Genomic DNA, 17,430 nt, shown 5'->3' on the forward strand with positions numbered 1-17,430 from the left:
AATCCCAGTAAGGAAATACATTTTCCCTGAGAGGTTCTGTTCCTCCCTACCTGTATGGCTGGAGGATTCAGCAAAACAGCCAGGTTTAAGAGATGCATGTCTTGAGCACTACACTTTCCAGTCTCATGCCTTAGAAGCTTGGGGGAAGGGAATTTGCCTGATTCCTGCTCCCTCTGTCTTCAGTTGTCCCCTGGACCCATAGGGACTGGGAATCTCAGCTCCAGTCGGTATATGGAAGAGACTGTGAGATTTTCCAGGGGTGGACTCAAAGAAAGAACAAGTTCTTCTTCGAGTGGTAGCACATATAGATTCCAATTAGGTGTGTGTACGCTGCGTGCACAGTCATCGGAAAGTTTTTCCCCGAGCAGCACCCGTCGGGTTGGCTGTGGAGCCCCCTGGAGTGGCACCTCCATGGCGCTCAATATATGACCCTGCCCACCCAGCGCCTCCTCAGTTCCTTCTTACCGCCAGTGACAGTCGTTGGAACTTTGCAAGCTCTCCACGTTTCCTTAGCTTCTCTTTAGGACTGTTTGTATTTGGTGGTAGGTTAGTTCTTAGTTATTGTAGTTCTAGTTAGTAGTTAGTTAGCTGTAGGGCTTGGGAGTTTACCCTCCACCCCGACTGCGTGCTCCTTGGGGGACTTACATGCTGAAGTCCCAGGGGTTCAAGTCCTGGAACAAGCCCATGCCAGCAGGCGACCCTCATGACACTTGTTTAAAGTGCCTGGGGGAAGCGCATCGGTCAGAGAAGTTCAGGATTTGTAAGGGCTTTTGCCCCCAAACCAAGAAGGAGCGGGACTTGAGACTGAAGCAGCTCCTTATGGGGGCGGCAGTGAGACCGCAATCCACATCGGTGCAGCAGGACCCAGCGTCAAGTTCCTCAGTGCACAGGGCCCTGGCAGCAGTGGTGGAGGCGGCAGCGTGGAAGGAGTCTGGTAGCTCCCCGGCACCGAAGATGACAGGACTGGCCCAGCACCAATCCCATTCACCGGTGCAGAAGCAACACCAGAAGCAAGGGAGGAGTGGTTCCCTACTTCAAGACCCACTCCCTCAGAGCCATTCAATGGGGCGTGTCCCAGGGAGGAGCCCCCGGCACCAAAACTTTTGGAGCCTGCACCATTGACTTTGGCCCCACAAGGGGGACCGTTGAGTACGGTGCAGTTGGACTCCCCAGGTCCAGTGATGGAGGATGTATAATTGTCTTTCAACCCAGACACCTTTGAGGCCACCAGGGACCTCATTGCCATGACAGCACTGAGGTCCCTGGCCCTTTGCATCAAGCCTCTGATACTGCCACAGGAGGGCAGTCCCGGGGAAAGCCGGCGATGATCCTCCTTTGGATGCAGACTGCAGGGGGGAGACACTGCTCAGAGTCCCGGCGCCAGTTGCACTCCTGGCTCCAATCCAGGTCCTGCCAGCGCTCCCGCTCTCAGCGCAGATCGCCTTCGCGCAGTAGGTCCCGATCTCGGCACCGTTCATATCGGCACCGATCCGGCTCTCTGCGTAGACCACGCTCGCGGGACTGCTCCAGATCGCGGTACGGTTCCAGTTCACAACTCCGCTCCACAGCTTCATGGCACCGCTCCGCTACCCTGCAGCACTGCTTCCTAGCCTTGCGGTACCGCTCCCTGGCTCAGCTGCACTCAGCACCGCCATGGTCACTGTGGTCCCAGTCTCCGTCTTCGGACTTGGAGACAGGTTCCAAATATTCGCAGCATCCCCGGCACAAGTCGGCGCGGGACAGACCTGACGTCGGTGCAGGGCCATGGCCTTCATAGTGGCACAGCCAGCTGAGTGGCCATTTTGGACCCCATGGGCGTACCACCAGGCCCAGGGTTCCCAAGTCCAAGGCCTCACGCTCAGTGGCGTCCGAGCCTAGAGTGCTGGAGGCAGTGGCCGGTCGCCCCTCCCCTAAGGGTGCAGAGGAGTCAGCAGTTGCACCATCTCCTCTGGAACCCACCCCAGTTCCTGAGCCAAACCCTGGAGTGGCTGGCACCCATCTAGAGGTGGGACAGGAGGTGCCCAAGGACCAAGAGGGTCCAGAGGATCCAGTTCCTCCACTAGCATCCTCATCATCCTCCCCAGATGAGGTGGTAGCAGGTACCCTATAGATAGCTGTACCCACCAGGAACTCTTGCACAGGGTGGCACGAAATATGAACCTGCAGGCTGAGAAGATGATAAAGCTGAAGGATCCTGGCACCAGAAGGGCCATTCAGGCTCTCTCTACCCCTCATCAGAACTGTCCAGGCCAATGCAAATGCCATTTGGCAGAACCTGGCCTCCATCCCTCACACCGCTAAGGGTGTGGAGAGGAAGTACTTTGTGCCCTCCAAGGGGTTTGACTACCTGTTCACACACCCACAGCCTTGCTCGTTGGTAATGTCAGCAGTAAATGAGAGGGAGAGGCAGGTTCAGCAAGCCCCAGCACCTAAATCTAAGGACACCAAGCGCCTGGATTTATTTGGACGCAAAGTTTACTCCACAGAGGCTTGCAACTCAGGATTGCCAACCAACTTCCAATCCTGAGCAAGTACAGTTTTAACTCCTGGAACTCAATGCTGAAGTTTAGGGAGCTGGTACCAGCAGAGTCCAGGGAGGAGTTGGGGCAATTGTCAAGGAAGGCAAGGTGGTGGCACGGACCTCTTTACATACCTCACTGGACACTCTGGACTCGACAACGTGCACCTTGTCCTCAGGAATGGCTCTGCGGCATAGTTCATGGCTGCAGGCCTCAGGGCTCCCGCCCAAGGTTCAGCAAACTATGCAAGACCTACCCTTCGACGGGTGGGCCTGTTTGCCGAACAGACTGACTCGAGACTGCATAGCCTCAAAGACTCCAGGCGACAATGAAGTCTTTGGGTATGGATACACCGGCAACCCAACAAAAGCCCTTTAGGCCCCAATTGCTGCAACAGCGCCCGTATCCTCCTCGGCTGAGGCAGGATTTTTACAGGTGCAGGGGTAGGAATGGCAGGCGTAAGCCTTCCCATCCTCCGTCTGGGCAGGGCCAGGGCCCGAGTAAGCCTTTGTCGGGCTCAAAACAGACATTCTTCTAGATGTGCTGCTCATACCCATTCCAGTTAGGTGTGTGTGTGTGCCACGTGCACAGTCATCAGAAAATTTTTCCCCGAGCTGCACCGTTCGGATCGGCTGTGGAGTCCCCTGGAGTGGTGCCTCCAGTGCACTCCGTGTATGACCCTGCCGACCCAGCACCTCCTCAGTTCCATCTTGCCGGTTACTCCGACAGAGGGGAAGGTGGGCAGGTTTGGAATGGGTATGAGCAACACATCTCGAAGAACAACAGTTACGAGAAGGTGAGTAACCATTTCTTCTTCGAGTGATCGCTCATATTGATTCCAATTAGGTGACTCCCAAGCCTTGCCTAGGCAGTGGGGTTGGAGTGATGGAATCGCTGACTGGAGCACTGCTCTGCCGAAAGTTGCATCATCTCTGGCATGCTGGACAATGGCGTAATGAGAGGTGAACGTGTGCACCGAGGACCAAGTTTCTGTCCTGCAGATTTCTTGGATCAGGACCTAGGCGAGGAACGCTGCCGATGAGGCCTGTGCCCAAGGGGAATGTGTTGTAATTGCCGGGGCTGGTGTCTTGGCCAGCTCATAACACATGCAGATGCAGGACTTGATCCAGGAAAATATTCTTTGAGATGAGACCGGTAGGCCTTTCTTGCGGTCAGCCACCGCTATGAACAACTGGTTCGATTTCCTGAACGGCTTGGCGCGTTCGATATAAAAAGAAGGCTAAGACTCACTGAACATCCAAGAAGTGCAGCCTCTGCTCACGGCTACTGGCATGAGGCTTTGGATAAAAGACAGGACAGAATATGTCTTGGCTGGTATGGAAATGGGAGAAAACCTTAGGCAGGAAGGCAAGGTGAGTCTGAGCTGCACCTTGTCTTTGTGGAAAACTGTATAAGGTGGATCAGAGATAAAGGCCTTTAACTCAGACACCCTTCTTGCCGATGTAGGAAGGCTAGGAAGGCAATTAGGAAGGCTACCTTGAGCAAGTCACCAGCTGTTTGAATGGGGGTCCCGTTAACTTGGAGAGGACCAAATTAAGGTTCCCACGCAGGAACAGGCTGTCTAATCTGGGGATGTAGCCATTCCAGACGCTTGAGGAACTGTCCCGCCATGGGGTTGGTGAAGACAGAGCACCCAGCGATTCCGGGGTGGAAAGCTGAGTTAGCTATTAGGTGTACTTTTATGGACGACGCTTCCAGGCTTTGCTGTTTCAGCTGCAGAAGGTACTCCAGAATAAGAGGTAACGACTCCTGAAGTGGGTGCATATGATGCTGGTCACACCAGCAACTGAACCTCTTCCACTTCGACAGATACGTGGCTCTTGTGGAGGGCTTTCTGCTGCTGAGTAGGACCTCCCTCACCTGCTCTGAGCACAGAAGCTCAATGGGGTTCAGCCAGGAAGCTTCCAGGCCATAAGGTGGAGGGACCGTAGGTCTGGGTGATGAAGCCAACCATGATCCTGAGTGATCAGGGTGGGGAGGAGCGACAATGTGACCGGGGCGTCGACCAGTAGATCCAGAAGCGTGGTGTACCAGTGTTGTCAAGGCCACGCTGGTGCCACCAGATTTATTTCCACCCCATCTCTGCAGACCTTGAGCAGGACCTTGTGCATGAGAGGGATCGGGCGAAAGGCGTAGAGGATATGGCCTCCCCAGGGTAGCAGGAATGTGTCCACGATTGAGCCTTGGCTGCTTTTCTGGAAGGAGCAAAACGCTGGGCGCTTCCTGTTGCTCCGAGCGGCGAACAGGTCGACCTGGGGAAACCCCCACCTCTGGAAAATGGTGTGAATGACGTCCGGCCAGATGGACCACTCGTGGCTGTGAAAGGACCTGCTGAGGTGGTCCGCCAGTACGTTCTGGACTCCTGGCAGAAATGATGCTTCCAGGTGAATGGAGTGGGCTATACAGAATTCTCAGGGTCTGAGGGCCTCCTGACAGAGGGGCGAGGACTGGGTTCCACCCTGCTTGTTGATGTAAAACGTTGCCACAATGTTGTCAGTCATGAGTGCCAGAGATTGGCATGAGAGTCACGCAGCTCTGAGCTCCTTGATATTGATATGGAGAGAGAGCTTGTCCTGTGACCAGCGCTCCTGCATTTGGAGATCTCCCAGATGTACGCCCCAACCTAGAGCTGACGCACCCATAACCAGAGACAAGGAGAATTGAGGGCTGGTGAAGGGGACTCCCTCACAGACTGTCCGAGCATTGAGCCACCACTGGAGTGACTCTAGTGCCTTTTGTGGTACCGTGGCCACTAAATTCAGGGTGCCACACCCCCGGAGGGTATGTCGAGGCGAGCCAAGTCTGTAGAGGCCTGAGCCTCAGCCGGGCAGCCATCCTACGTACGTGCAGTCAGCCATGTGATCGAGGAGGCTGAGGCAATTCCTCGCTGTAGTAGTTGGGTACTCTCTCATGCATCGAATTATGCACGCCATGGCTTGGAATCAGGACTCCGGCAGACATGCTCTTGCCTGGATCGAGTCCAACACTGCCCTGATAAATTATATTCTGTGGGTCGGTGACAAGGTTGACTTGTTCACGTTGAGGAGGAGACCGAGTCTCTAGAACGTGGATGTGACCAGACTGACCTGCGACTCCACCTGCTCTCTGGTGTGCCCCAAATAGCCAGCTGTCAAGGTAAAGGTATACCTGCACCTGCCTCCTTCGGAGGAAGGCTGCTACCACCGACATGCACTTGGTGAACAGACATAGGGCTGTCGACAGGCCAGAGGGAAGGACCGTGAACTGATAATGTTTCTGGTCAATCATGAACCTTAAGAAGTGTCTGTGAGCGGGGCGAATCACTATGTGAAAGTATCAGAATAGCAGCCGTGTTAGTCTGTATTCTCAAAAAGAAAAGGAGGACTTGTGGCACCTTAGAGACTAACCAATTTATTTGAGCATAAGCTTCCGTGAGCTACAGCTCACTTCATTGGATGCATCAGATGAAGTGAGCTGTAGCTCATGAAAGCTTATGCTCAAATAAGTTGGTTAGTCTGTAAGGTGCCACTAGTCCTCCTTTTTATGTGAAAGTACACGTCTCTTATGTTGAGGGCGGCGAACCAGTCTCCCAGCTCCAGGGAAGGGATAATTATATTGAGGGAGACAATGCAGAACTTCAACTTGACCATGAGTACTCGCAGGTCTAGAATGGGTCTGAGACCCCCCCTTTGCCGTGGGGATTAGGAAATAGCGGGAACAAAATTCGTTGCCCATAGCTCTTCAAGAACCTCCTCCACCATTCCTACGGCGAGGAGCGCCTGCACCTCCTGGATGAGGATTTGCTCATGAAAAGGGTCCTGGAAGGGGGGTGGGGAAGGGAGAGTAGGAACAGAATTGGCAAGAATATCCCACTTCCACTGTGCGAAGAACCCAGCGGTCTAATGTTATTTGGGACCACGCATGGTAGAAGTGGGATAGACAGTTAAAAAAACACGGGGAAGGATCCAGCGTTGAGACAGGTGCTCCGTCCTCGGGTGCACCTTCAAAACAACAGTTACGAGAAGGTGAGTAATTGTTTTTTCCAGACCCTTCTTTGCAGTTCCAGTCTCAGAATATCTCAGTTTGGTGCCAAGAGGATCTGGGCAGGCTGATAAAACCAAAGGAGTTTCTGACTCTGTCTAGCACCATTCTTCTTTGGTGGCACAAGATAAGTCCTTTACTAGCCTCACATGCCCCCACCCCAAGAAGTATGAGAAGGAGACGAAAGATAGTGACAAGTATAAGTGGCAAAACATCCTCCAAAACGTGTCTCTGGTGTCCCATCTGTAGTCACAGCTGTCAGCCTGAGGCGAGCGGATTGGTTAAAGTGCTCTGGACTGCTCACAGAAGGAGGAAGATCTCCCTTTTGAAGGTCCAGTTGAGAGACCAGAGAAGGTGAAAATTCTCAGTCCACTTTGAAGTCTGGTCATTTATCAGTTGCCCTTCAAATAGAAAAGCCGTTCAGATGCCCAGGTTGCCTCAATCTGTTCTAGCACTGAATGGGCAGAAATGGATGTGACTGAAATCTTTCTTACCGTGCCAGGCAGAAATCTGGACTCCACCATCGCAAGTATGATATTCCTGCTGCCTCCTCTGGTGCCAAACTGGGCACTGGCTCATCTGCTGTGGACTTAGTCCCCTTTACCCCTCCTCCCAGGCATTGCAGGGAGTGGCATTGCCCATGACTCGAGTGAGCTAGAGTTAACTTAGAAGAGTTAGAACATCCGGTGCCCTGAACCCATCTGCCTTCCCCACTTGCTTTGAAAGTTACAGTCCTTCTATAACTTGGAACAATAAAGTTGTTTCCTCAGCAGCTTCAGGAAAAGGGATTTCACTCCTGTTGTTTCCTCATCACAAAAGGAAGGCAAAAGCTCCACCCCATTATGGACCAGAGAGCACTCCGATTCATTCCCAGCTCAGCACAGTGGTCTTGGCCTCAGCCCCCAGCATTCCTAAAGTCATTGGATTGGTTTGTAGCTCTCAATCTTGTTTACTTGCAAATCTTTAGCCAGCTCCCAGGAAGTGTCTTTCTGCCTGCCTGGGAGAAGATTGCTCTCGATATTACTCTTTCTTCTTCGAGTGCTGTCACTGTGAGTGATCCATGTCAGGTGTCGGTGCATCCCACCGCTGTCGAGCCGTGCTGGAACTGCAGAGCCAAGGGACAACTGAGACTACAGCTGTGGAAGTGGGCAGTAAAAACCTATCTATTCCCCTCTTCCACAGCTGTAGTCTAAGCTGTCCCATGGCTCTGTAGTTCCAGCACGGCTGCAATGTGGGCTCACGTGCTGGGGATGGTAGCACAGTTTCCCACATCAGATCTGGTGGTTGTTGTGTGGGTTTTATTACTCGGTTATTTACCCTTTTCCTCTGCTCCCATCCCTGTGTCACGCTCCTGCATTGGGCTTGGTTTGGCTGTAGGCTCATGAAGCCGTTTTCTGCAGGCCAAGGGAAGAAACCCAGGTGCCCGGAGGAGCAGCTGCCCAGGTTTCGTGTCTCCCTCCTCTCAGGCCACAGCAGCGGAGTGGCAGCTCAAATGACTCAGAACTGTTGTAAGCGTCTCTTTGCTGGCCCTGGAAAAGTTGCTCTTGTGGCCGGTCTGGGAAGAGTGTCCTGCGATGGCTGCATAGCACATCTGGTACAAAAGCAACACGCCTTGGTCTATTAACCGCTTTCTTCTCTTGCAGTTAGACTTAGCAGGTCCTTCACACAGAACTGGCCTGGACTGGTTCCGCAGGGCTCTGGGCTGGCGGAGCTGACTTTGTCATGTAGCAGCTATGCCTTCGTTAACAGAATCGATCCTGACCATTCACGACTCTTGCACAAAACATGCACAGAACCATTCACAGCAAAGGAGAGTACCCCAGGGCATTAGATGCGCTTGCTTAAGCTGTAAATCATCCCTACGAACATCATATAACCATCCAGAACATACAGCCCACCTTCTCCCCCCATCTCGTTCCCCAGCCTTCCCCCATCGCCTGGGGAAAAGGGGAACCTAGTAGGTGCCCCGGAGGTCAGTAAATCCTGGTTCGAGTCGAGCTAGAGAGAAAGTGAATTCCAATAGTGTGGGCCTGCAGCGAGAGCACCCTGCTGCCCACTCCCTCCCACTGGCACCAGGGACGGGGTAGTGTGAGCGTGTCCATTGTTCACCAAGCTCAGCCGTCATGTTACTAGCTGCAGTAACGTTACATCCCTGCTAAGGCCCCAGCCGCATGGCAGGGCCTCCCACGCCTCTATCTGCAAGACCCTCTGGGAAGCCTCATTTTAAATTAGGAGAACAACAGCCTGTTGGGCACGTTATTGAGCCCAGTTCTGTGTTCTGTGTTATAGAGCCCTCCTGGCAGGTTGAAAGGGGTAGTGGCGGATGGTTAATGGCACCTCAGCGCTGGAGTCAGCCTGACAGCAGCGGGTGACATTAGAACTAACCCTGGTGGTTGATGAAGGGAACCTGGTGCTGTCTGGGGAAAGCCTGTGCCAGTGTCCGTAAAAGGCCTGTGTCAACAGCTGGAAAACCCGAGCAAAGCCAGTCAGCTGGGCCCGTCCCTTGAGGGTGCCTACATCAAGGGAATGACCCAGAAGGGCTCAACCCAGTCCTGTGGCTCTGGGTCCCAAGGCAACACTTCCTTCCACTCAGAGAGCTGTTCTTAGAGCAAGGGCTTAACCCTTGGCTGCTGGGGCCAGCAGTAAGAATAAGTAAAGCAGGCAAGGCTTTGGAGCCTCGGGTCCCATATGGGCTCTGCAAGCCACCGCCGGCTCTGTCTTCCTTTCAAGCAATAGAACCAGTGTGTGTGTGAAGACCAGGGGGGTCAATTCACTTCCTGGCCCAATTCCCCAACCCAACAGGGGGCTGAGATGGGTGCTCAGTTGGGGAGGGAGGGTTCACATTAGTGGATGATAGCAAGGGGAGGGGGAGAGCAGGAAAGAACAAAATGCCTGTAACTCAGATTGTCCCAGAGCTCCTGTTCCCACTGGTGGAATTGTGAGCCGGAGAAGGAATTCCCCTTCTGCATGGATTTGGGGAACACTTCCAAATCTTATTCAGAGCAGGCGACTTCCCACCCTTGTCTGCCAGAGGCAGACAAAGGAAGGTGCTTGTGGAAGCAGCAGGAGGATGTGAGAGTGCAGGATGGAACTGGTTCTGATGCTACAAAAGGAACGGGTAGGGCACACATCTTGTGCAGCAGGACTGAAACTTGCTAGACAAACAGCACGTTGCATCACTTAGTAAATGACCCCTTTCTGTCTGATTTCTCTGGCACACCATACAGGGAACGCTGCTGTTGCTCATGCTTGTGTGTGCTGTATAGAATTGTAACTGTACTGCATACCCCTTATTGGTTCTGACTGCAGCTTGGTGCCTTACAGGTGAAACCTTTGTTCTGGGAGATGGCCTCCCAGGTCCCCTGGAACCTCGCCTGGACCCAATGGACTCTGCCTTGAACTCTGTCAATTCATCCAGCCCCAGCAGGAACTGCAGAGACTACCGCTTGCAGGGATACAGGCATCTGCACCAGCCCTCTAGCCTCACTCAGGGCAATGCTTCTGCCTTGCGTAGGCTTAGCTCAGGGGGTAAGTCATCCCACCAAGGCTCTTTGGCAATATGGAGCTTTGCTAACTCCCGTTACATCTTTCTAATGCCAGCAAGTACCCGAGACTGGCCTCTACACTGTCAGTTAAACAGGCAGTTTGTCAAGACATATGTTCTCGAGATGGATGGTACGTTGGGTGGAGTTGTGTGTGGACAGTCAGTGAACGGTGTGGTGGCTAACTAGGGATGTGGAGGTCAGTGGCTGAATGGGTAGAAGTGATGAGCTGGGTGGCTGGCTAAGTGTGCAGCTGTTGATGAACACGTTGGGGTGTGTACGCTGAAGCAGTTCAGGCGATGAATCGATTGCTGAATGGGTGGGGATTGGAGGGGTGATAGCTGAATGGACTGGAAGCAGCTAGAGTGAGGAGAACTGACTAGCGGAGTTATGAATGAGGACATGCAGGGTGGATGTGTGGGCAGATGGGATGCATATCAGGCAGCTGATGAATGGATGAGGTGAGCCTAGTTGAGTGGGTGCTTGCCGATCACTAGTGACACATCAGTTACACTGTGATAGCTGTAAAATAACCAGTGTGTAGCACAGGTGCAGTGAAGCTGCTAAATGCAGTAAATCGGCATGTGTGCCAGACCCGTCTGTTTGTAAGGAGATGACGTGTGCCTGTGTGCACGACCTCACCGAGGTGGTGAGAGTTAAAACCAGCAGCAACACAGCACGCTTACGAGTTGGGTCCCCTTCTCCGTGGCATTGTGCACAACTGAACCCGAGAGCTGAGATACTGCGGGTCTGTGTGGATGACAGCTCCTCGTGAGACAGGCGAAGCACCTGAAGGGAGCAGAGCCACAGAGAGGCTGCAGCACCATGGAGAACTGGGTGCGGCGTGTGCAAACACAAAGAGACTCTGTTAATGGCATGTTAAGGTTGCACAATTCAGCGTTCAGGAGACAGGAAATGAGAGCTGAACATTCAGCCTGCAGTCTGCCTGGGTGTGTATGTTACAATGCAGCTTTACTTATAGGGACACGTGTTTTAATATTAAAAACAGTATTCTACAAGTTTAGCTGCATATGTGTCATTAAGATAAGCCGTGATTATATTTAACAGCGGTATCGTAATGCACATGCTCAAGAGGACAGAGCTACAGTATTGTGTTCACCCTTTAACTTGGCATTTCCTGACCCTTGAGTGCTTACCCATGGGAGCTTTAGTTGTTTTAACATTTTTTGTATTTCTTTGATTATTTTTAACAAATGAAAAGATCCCAGTTCTCTAATGGGTGCCAGTTGGCAAAGGCCAGCTTGACAAACCGTGGGCTTTGTAGGCATTGGAAGGTTCACTAGTGTCTGTAGGTGTGGCATTGCCAGACCTGGGCATGTAATTTCCCTTAGAAATGTGCGGTTCAAGGGATCCTTTACAATGCACAAACTCCTCCCCCCTGCCAGCCGTGCCGCTCCCTTCTTGTCCCTCAAAACTGGAACTTTTCTCTCCGTTTAATTGAAAACACTGTCGGTTTAAATGGCAAAAATAATGTCTGCACGTTCCAAATAAACCCCTCAATGTAGTGGGAGAAACAAGGAGACTGAAGAAAATTGGAAAATCTGCTTTACTTGCCCAGGGAACCACTTTCAAACGTTTGTTATTCTGTAAAACCAAACCAAAGTTTTCCGACCTAGCAAGTGCAGTCAGTGAGCAACAGGGCCAGACCAAGGATCAAGCCTCTTCTCTTTTTGCCACAGCTCTGTTCAGCTCTTTGGAGAAGAGCTATTCCCTTCACTCACCATAGCTCGGGAACAGCACAAGGGATCTCTTTACCTTCAGGAAGAGACCAAGGAGGAGCTGAGAGCTCCCTGAGAAGGCTGGTGGTGGTTAGCTTGCAGCAGCACCACTATGTGGTAGGACAGAGGTCCCCAAACTATGCTGTGCGCTCCTCCCTCCCAGGGGGGGTGCAGAGAAACTTTCAGGGGGGCATGGCTGGGGTCGGGGGAGGAATGCCACCCAGCTCTGCTCTTGGCCCCGGCTGCCAGTGTCCCGGCTACTGGTGTCTCAGCTGCCAGCCCCGACCAAGACTCTAGCCCTGGCCCCACCCCCAGCTGTGGCCCCAGTCTTGACCCCCTTACCCTTGTCTGTGTCCCCCCCTCCCAGAGCTGCAGCCCCAGGTCGGGGGCTGGAGGTGGTGTGGACAGGGCAAGGGAGGGCACAAGGTATAAAGTTTGGGGACCACTATGGTAGGAGCTTCACAAACACCCAGAAAGATAGTCCCTGCCCCAGGACAAAGGAAGATGCTAGGTGTGGGAAGTGGGTGTAATGTAGGATTAGAGCGATCAAGCTAATGCTCTGCTTTTGTTTAACAAGCGTGATACATTTTCCATCTTCCCTCCGTCATTCAGCCACCTTGCCACCTCCTCCCACCACTTCCCAGCGGCCTCGACTTGATAAGAAATGAGTGGATAAGTAAGCAGGGGTAGAGTTTTGTGAGCCCCTGAAAGTAGTTGCACGAAGCCTGAAGCTGATCCAGTGGAAAGGGAGGCAGTCTAGGCGTTCAGGATGGAGGTCAGAATGGGCAAGGAGGGTGCCCTCACCAGCTGGGCTGGATGAAGCGGGGAGAAGTCACGATGTCAGCAAAGAAGTGCTCAGCAGTGTAACGCGCACAGAGCAGCCAAGTAGGATGGAGGTGGAGCCAGGCCAAGGGGAGGGTGTTCGAGTCCTTGGCGAGAACAGGTTTCAGAGTAACAGCCGTGTTAGTCTGTATTCGCCAAAAGAAAAGGAGGACTTGTGGCACCTTAGAGACTAACCAATTTATTTGGGCATGAGCTTTCGTGAGCTACAGCTCACTTCATCGAAGTGAGCTGTAGCTCACGAAAGCTCATGCTCAAATAGTAGTGAGCTGTAGCTCACGAAAGCTCATGCTCAAATAAATTGGTTAGTCTCTAAGGTGCCACAAGTACTCCTTTTCTTTTGGCGAGAACAGTTTCAGTAGAGGACAGAAGCCAGATTCCAGAATGGAGCTGTAGAAAGTGGCTGTGAACGCACTTAATGAGTTGGGAAGAGAAACAAAAGGAGGGAAATGGGGTAGTAGCTGGAAACGTAGCTGGGTACAAGGGACCCCTGCTGAGTGGGGACTGTTCTGGCCCCGAGGGCACAGGGGAAGAATCAGGCAAGAGAGGCAGACGGTGATATGGTCACAGGCACCTGGAAGGGGTTGGAGGAGGGGAGCCTGCAGCTCTAGGGAGAACTGGAGGGTGCTGTGTTGAGTTTGCAAAAGAAAAGGGAGAGCTCAGGCCCTGGCAGGGTGCGTTCTTAACGTGGTGTCTGGCAACGTTTCAGAAAGGGTAAGAGACACCAGGAGAGAGGGGTAAATCTAAACCTAAACTCCCACCCACGTGCACACCAGCGCCATGCTGCCCTCAGCCTTAATCCTACCCTGTCCACACCAACACCATGCTGCCCTCAGCGTTAATCCCACCCCGTCTGTCCCAGCGCTGTGCTGTCCTCAGCCTTAATCCCAGCGCCGTGCTTCCCTCAGCCCTAATCCCACCCTGTCCGCACCAGCGCTGGGCTTCCCTCAGCTCTAATCCCACCCCGTCTGTCCCAGCGCCATGCTGCCCTCAGCCTTAATCCCACCCTGTCCGCCCCAGCGCCGTGCTTCCCTTAACCCTAATCCCACCCTGTCCGCCCCAGCGCCGTGCTTCCCTCAGCCCTAATCCCACCCTGTCCGCCCCAGCGCCGTGCTTCCCTCAGCCCTAATCCCACCCTGTCCGCCCCAGCGCCGTGCTTCCCTCAGCCTTAATCCCACCCTGTCCGCCCCAGCGCCGTGCTTCCCTCAGCCTTAATCCCACCCTGTCTGCACCAACACCATGCTGCCCTCAGTGTTAATCCCACCCCGTCCGCCCCAGTGCCATGCTTCCCTCAGCCTTAATCCCAGCACCGTGCTGCCCTCAGCCATAATCCCACCCTGTCCGCCCCAGCGCCGTGCTTCCCTCAGCCTTAATCCCAGCACCGTGCTGTCCTCAGCCTTAATCCCACCCTGTCCGCCCCAGCGCCGTGCTGTCCTCAGCCTTAATCCCACCCCCATCCGCCCCAGCGCTGGGCTTCCTTCACCCTTAACTCCCCTCTGTCTGTACCAGCGCCCTGCTGGCCTCAGCCTTTACTCCCTGTTCACGCCATTGCCGTGCTGGCCTCAGCCTTAACTCCCAGCCCGTGGCCATTTCAGCTCTGTGCTGATATCGACCCTTGCACCCCAGCACTATCCACACCAGCGCTGTGTTGGCATCGTCCGGAACGCTGATGCTGTAACTGTTTCTCTCTCATTGTCTCACCCTTCAGGCTCTGATAGATACCTAGGACCTAGAGACACCTCCCGGCTGAACAGCCGAGACCCCTCTTCCTGGACAGTGGAGGACGTGATGTATTTCGTACGAGAAGCTGATCCACAGCTGGGACCCCATGCCGATCTCTTTCGAAAACACGTAAATATATCTGTGTGTATATCCAGCTGGAGGGCCGAATCCTCCTCTGGTGTAAATCGGGGTGCTCCAGTGACGTTAACTCTCTCAGTCATAGAGATGGAGGCAGAAAAACCCAGTTAGATGCTCAAGTCCAGCTCTCTGGCCAATGCAGGGTCACCCCCAATGTACATTTACTAGTGCTGTGTTTGGAGAGATCTAACCTAGCCTTGCCCCAGTGAGATCTGGCGTCACTTTCTCTGTGGCTGAAGGTAACTCAAGTGATGCGAACATCTATGTGTATCCCCAGAGAGATAGGGCAGAGCATCACCAAATACTCTTGTGCCGCACTCCAAGGCTGTGAACATGGGCAGGCATTCCAGCTCTCAGCTGGGATCGGACTCAGGGTCTTCAACACCAAACGAACTGTGACACTTACTATTTACTCTCTTTACTGAAAAAATGGTCACTCCTGGAACCTTGAAATGCACCTCCCCTGCAGGGAAATGTCTCCCTCATGATGAATCCTATTGAATGGCAGTGAATTGCTGGTCAAAAGACCCTTCCACCACCCTTCCACAGGACAGGTTGGATTGAAAGGTTCCAGGTCTGTATGTCCTCGTGTATCTCTGTTCAATGTAAAACCCTGCAGTAATTCACTGAGAAGGGTGTACGGTTAAAATTACAAGGGTGGAAACCCCAACTACAAGGTTCCAGCAGGCACTTCGCTACTTTTTGCTGTCATTTCACATCCTAAATGGTAATGCAGGTGCAGCCAGAAAAACAAGACAGGACTGTGCTGCGTGCACCTGAACCTGGAAGATGCGGAGCACCTGGCCATGTTCCAGCAGAGCATTTAAGCACATGCTTAATTCCAAGCCTGTCTCTCATCCCACAGGAAGTCAGGGGCATGACTCACATGCTTACGTGCTCTCCTGGCACGGGACTGGAATGCCCAGCAGGCCTTACGTTCCCTGAGCACAGGTTGCAGCTGCAGGTTGAAAGTTGCACGTCCTGACTTCTGGTGACTTTTTTAAATTTTGTGATCTCGTCCATTTGAGGAGGCACATTGGCAGCTGCTGGTGCTCGGGGGGAGACACTTTTTATCAGTAGACAGTACAGATGGCTCTGAAATGGGAAGATGCTTCTTAAACTATATGAGAAGAGTGCCTGGTGCTTTACCAAGGGTTAATGCCACAGGCGCTGGGTCTACAGTTCTGAGAAATGTTGTTTTCATGACAAAAAAGTGACTATTTGCAGGATAGTGCAGATTGGACCGAAAGTTTCAGAGCCCTCAAATCACGGTAGCTGTTGGTTTGGTTCAGGTTGAGTGGTTTGTTCTTAGAGGCTTTTTCTGTGTGTGTTTCAGTGAGGCATCTAAACTTTCCCCCCTGCAAACTGTCCCACTGACAGCCTCTGGTCCCTTCAGAGCTCGTGGCCTAGCCAGGCACAGAGAACGGTGTGTGATGATGTCACAAGGTGGGAGCCAGTAATAAAAGGTTTTGTCCAGCTCAGCCTTCAAGCTTTAAGCACGTTTGACTTACATGGTGTGGGACTGGCTGACTATGTGGACCTAGCCACACTGCCTCCAGCTGGGGGAATCACAGGACATGAAGTTTGCTTGGCTTTTCCAGAAACCTGCCCTCGCCAGCAGAGACCGGCTGTTGGGGGCGCTGAATGTTTGTTCCCTTAGGCTACAGCCTGGAATTGATGGAGGGTACATTGATGTTTGTGTCTGGCCACCCTGGGGTGAGTTTACAGATGTATTAGCTCACCCGTGCAGGCAGCCCCTCAGCAGTGCTTTGGGCCTTAGGTCTCGTGGAAGCAAGTCGTGCCTTTGTACACCAGGTGACTCCTGTCAGCGCCTCTTCCCACTGGGAAAGCTTTGCCTGCTACCCAGGAAGGGCTAGATGGGGGGTGAGGTGGGGCTTGTGCAGTCTGCGCCATTTGTTAGGGCATAGCAGATTCCTCTACTGGGGGCAGCCCATTACCACACCCCTACTCAGCATCCTGCTTCCTTTCCAGCGTGTGCCAAACAACACGAAACAAAGGAGAAATTGAGAACAACAATTGTGGGGTTAAGGCACTGGTCTGGGAGTCAGGAGGCCATGGTTCAATTCCTGGCTGTGCCACAGATCCGCTGTGTGACCTTAGGCAAGTCACCTGGTCAGCCCATCACTCTGCTCGCTGCTGAGTGGGGAGGAGAGCCTTTGGCTCCCGTGCATGGGGTGCAGTGAGGCTAAAGGGAGTGATGCTTGTGAAGTGTGTTGAAATGCTTGGGTGAAAGGTGCTACAAAAGTGCAGGTTAGTGCAGTTAATAACCATGGGAAGTAAAAAGAAAAGGAGTACTTGTGGCACCTTAGAGACTAACCAATTTATTTGAGCATAAGCTTTCGTGAGCTATAGCTCATTTCATCGGATGCATACTGTGGAAAGTGTAGAAGATCTTTTTATACACACAAAGCATGAAAAAATGGGTGTTTACCACTACAAAAGGTTTTCTCTCCCCCCACCCCACTCTCCTGCTGGTAATAGCTTATCTAAAGTGATCACTCTCCTTACAATGTGTATAATAATCAAGGTGGGCCATTTCCAGCACAAATCCAGGGTTTAACAAGAATGTCTGAGGGCAGGAGGGGGGGTGTAGGAAAAAAGAGGGGGAAATAGGTTACCTTGCATAATGACTTAGCCACTCTCAGTCTCTATTCAAGCCTAAGTTAATTGTATCAAATTTGCAAATGAATTCCAATTCAACAGTCTCTCGCTGGAATCTGGTTTTGAAGTTTTTCTGTTGTAATATCGCAACTTTCATGTCTGTAATCACATGACCAGAGAGGTTGAAGTGTTCTCCGACTGGTTTATGAATGTTACAATTCTTGACGTCTGATTTGTGACCATTTATTCTTTTACGTAGAGACTGTC

At 52.6% G+C, this 17,430-nt stretch overlaps 1 protein-coding gene across 6 annotated transcripts in view; it reads left to right on the forward strand.

Moving 5' to 3' along the window:
• Positions 1 to 17,430, forward strand: part of SCMH1 (Scm polycomb group protein homolog 1) — a 121,059-nt gene that overhangs the window by 97,965 nt on the left and 5,664 nt on the right. For 4 of the 6 annotated variants that reach the window (XM_073317931.2, XM_073317933.2, XM_073317937.2 and 1 more), the window contains 2 exons: positions 9,870 to 10,088; positions 14,390 to 14,532. In XM_073317931.2, the coding sequence (XP_073174032.1) occupies positions 9,870 to 10,088; positions 14,390 to 14,532 (362 nt within the window). The remainder of the gene's footprint in view (positions 1 to 9,869; positions 10,089 to 14,389; positions 14,533 to 17,430) is intronic. The other 2 variants (XM_073317932.2, XM_073317934.2) reach the window with 1 other exon arrangement.

Source organism: Lepidochelys kempii, chromosome 19, assembly GCF_965140285.1.
Source record: "Lepidochelys kempii isolate rLepKem1 chromosome 19, rLepKem1.hap1, whole genome shotgun sequence".
NCBI classification, from domain to species: Eukaryota; Metazoa; Chordata; order Testudines; family Cheloniidae; genus Lepidochelys; species Lepidochelys kempii.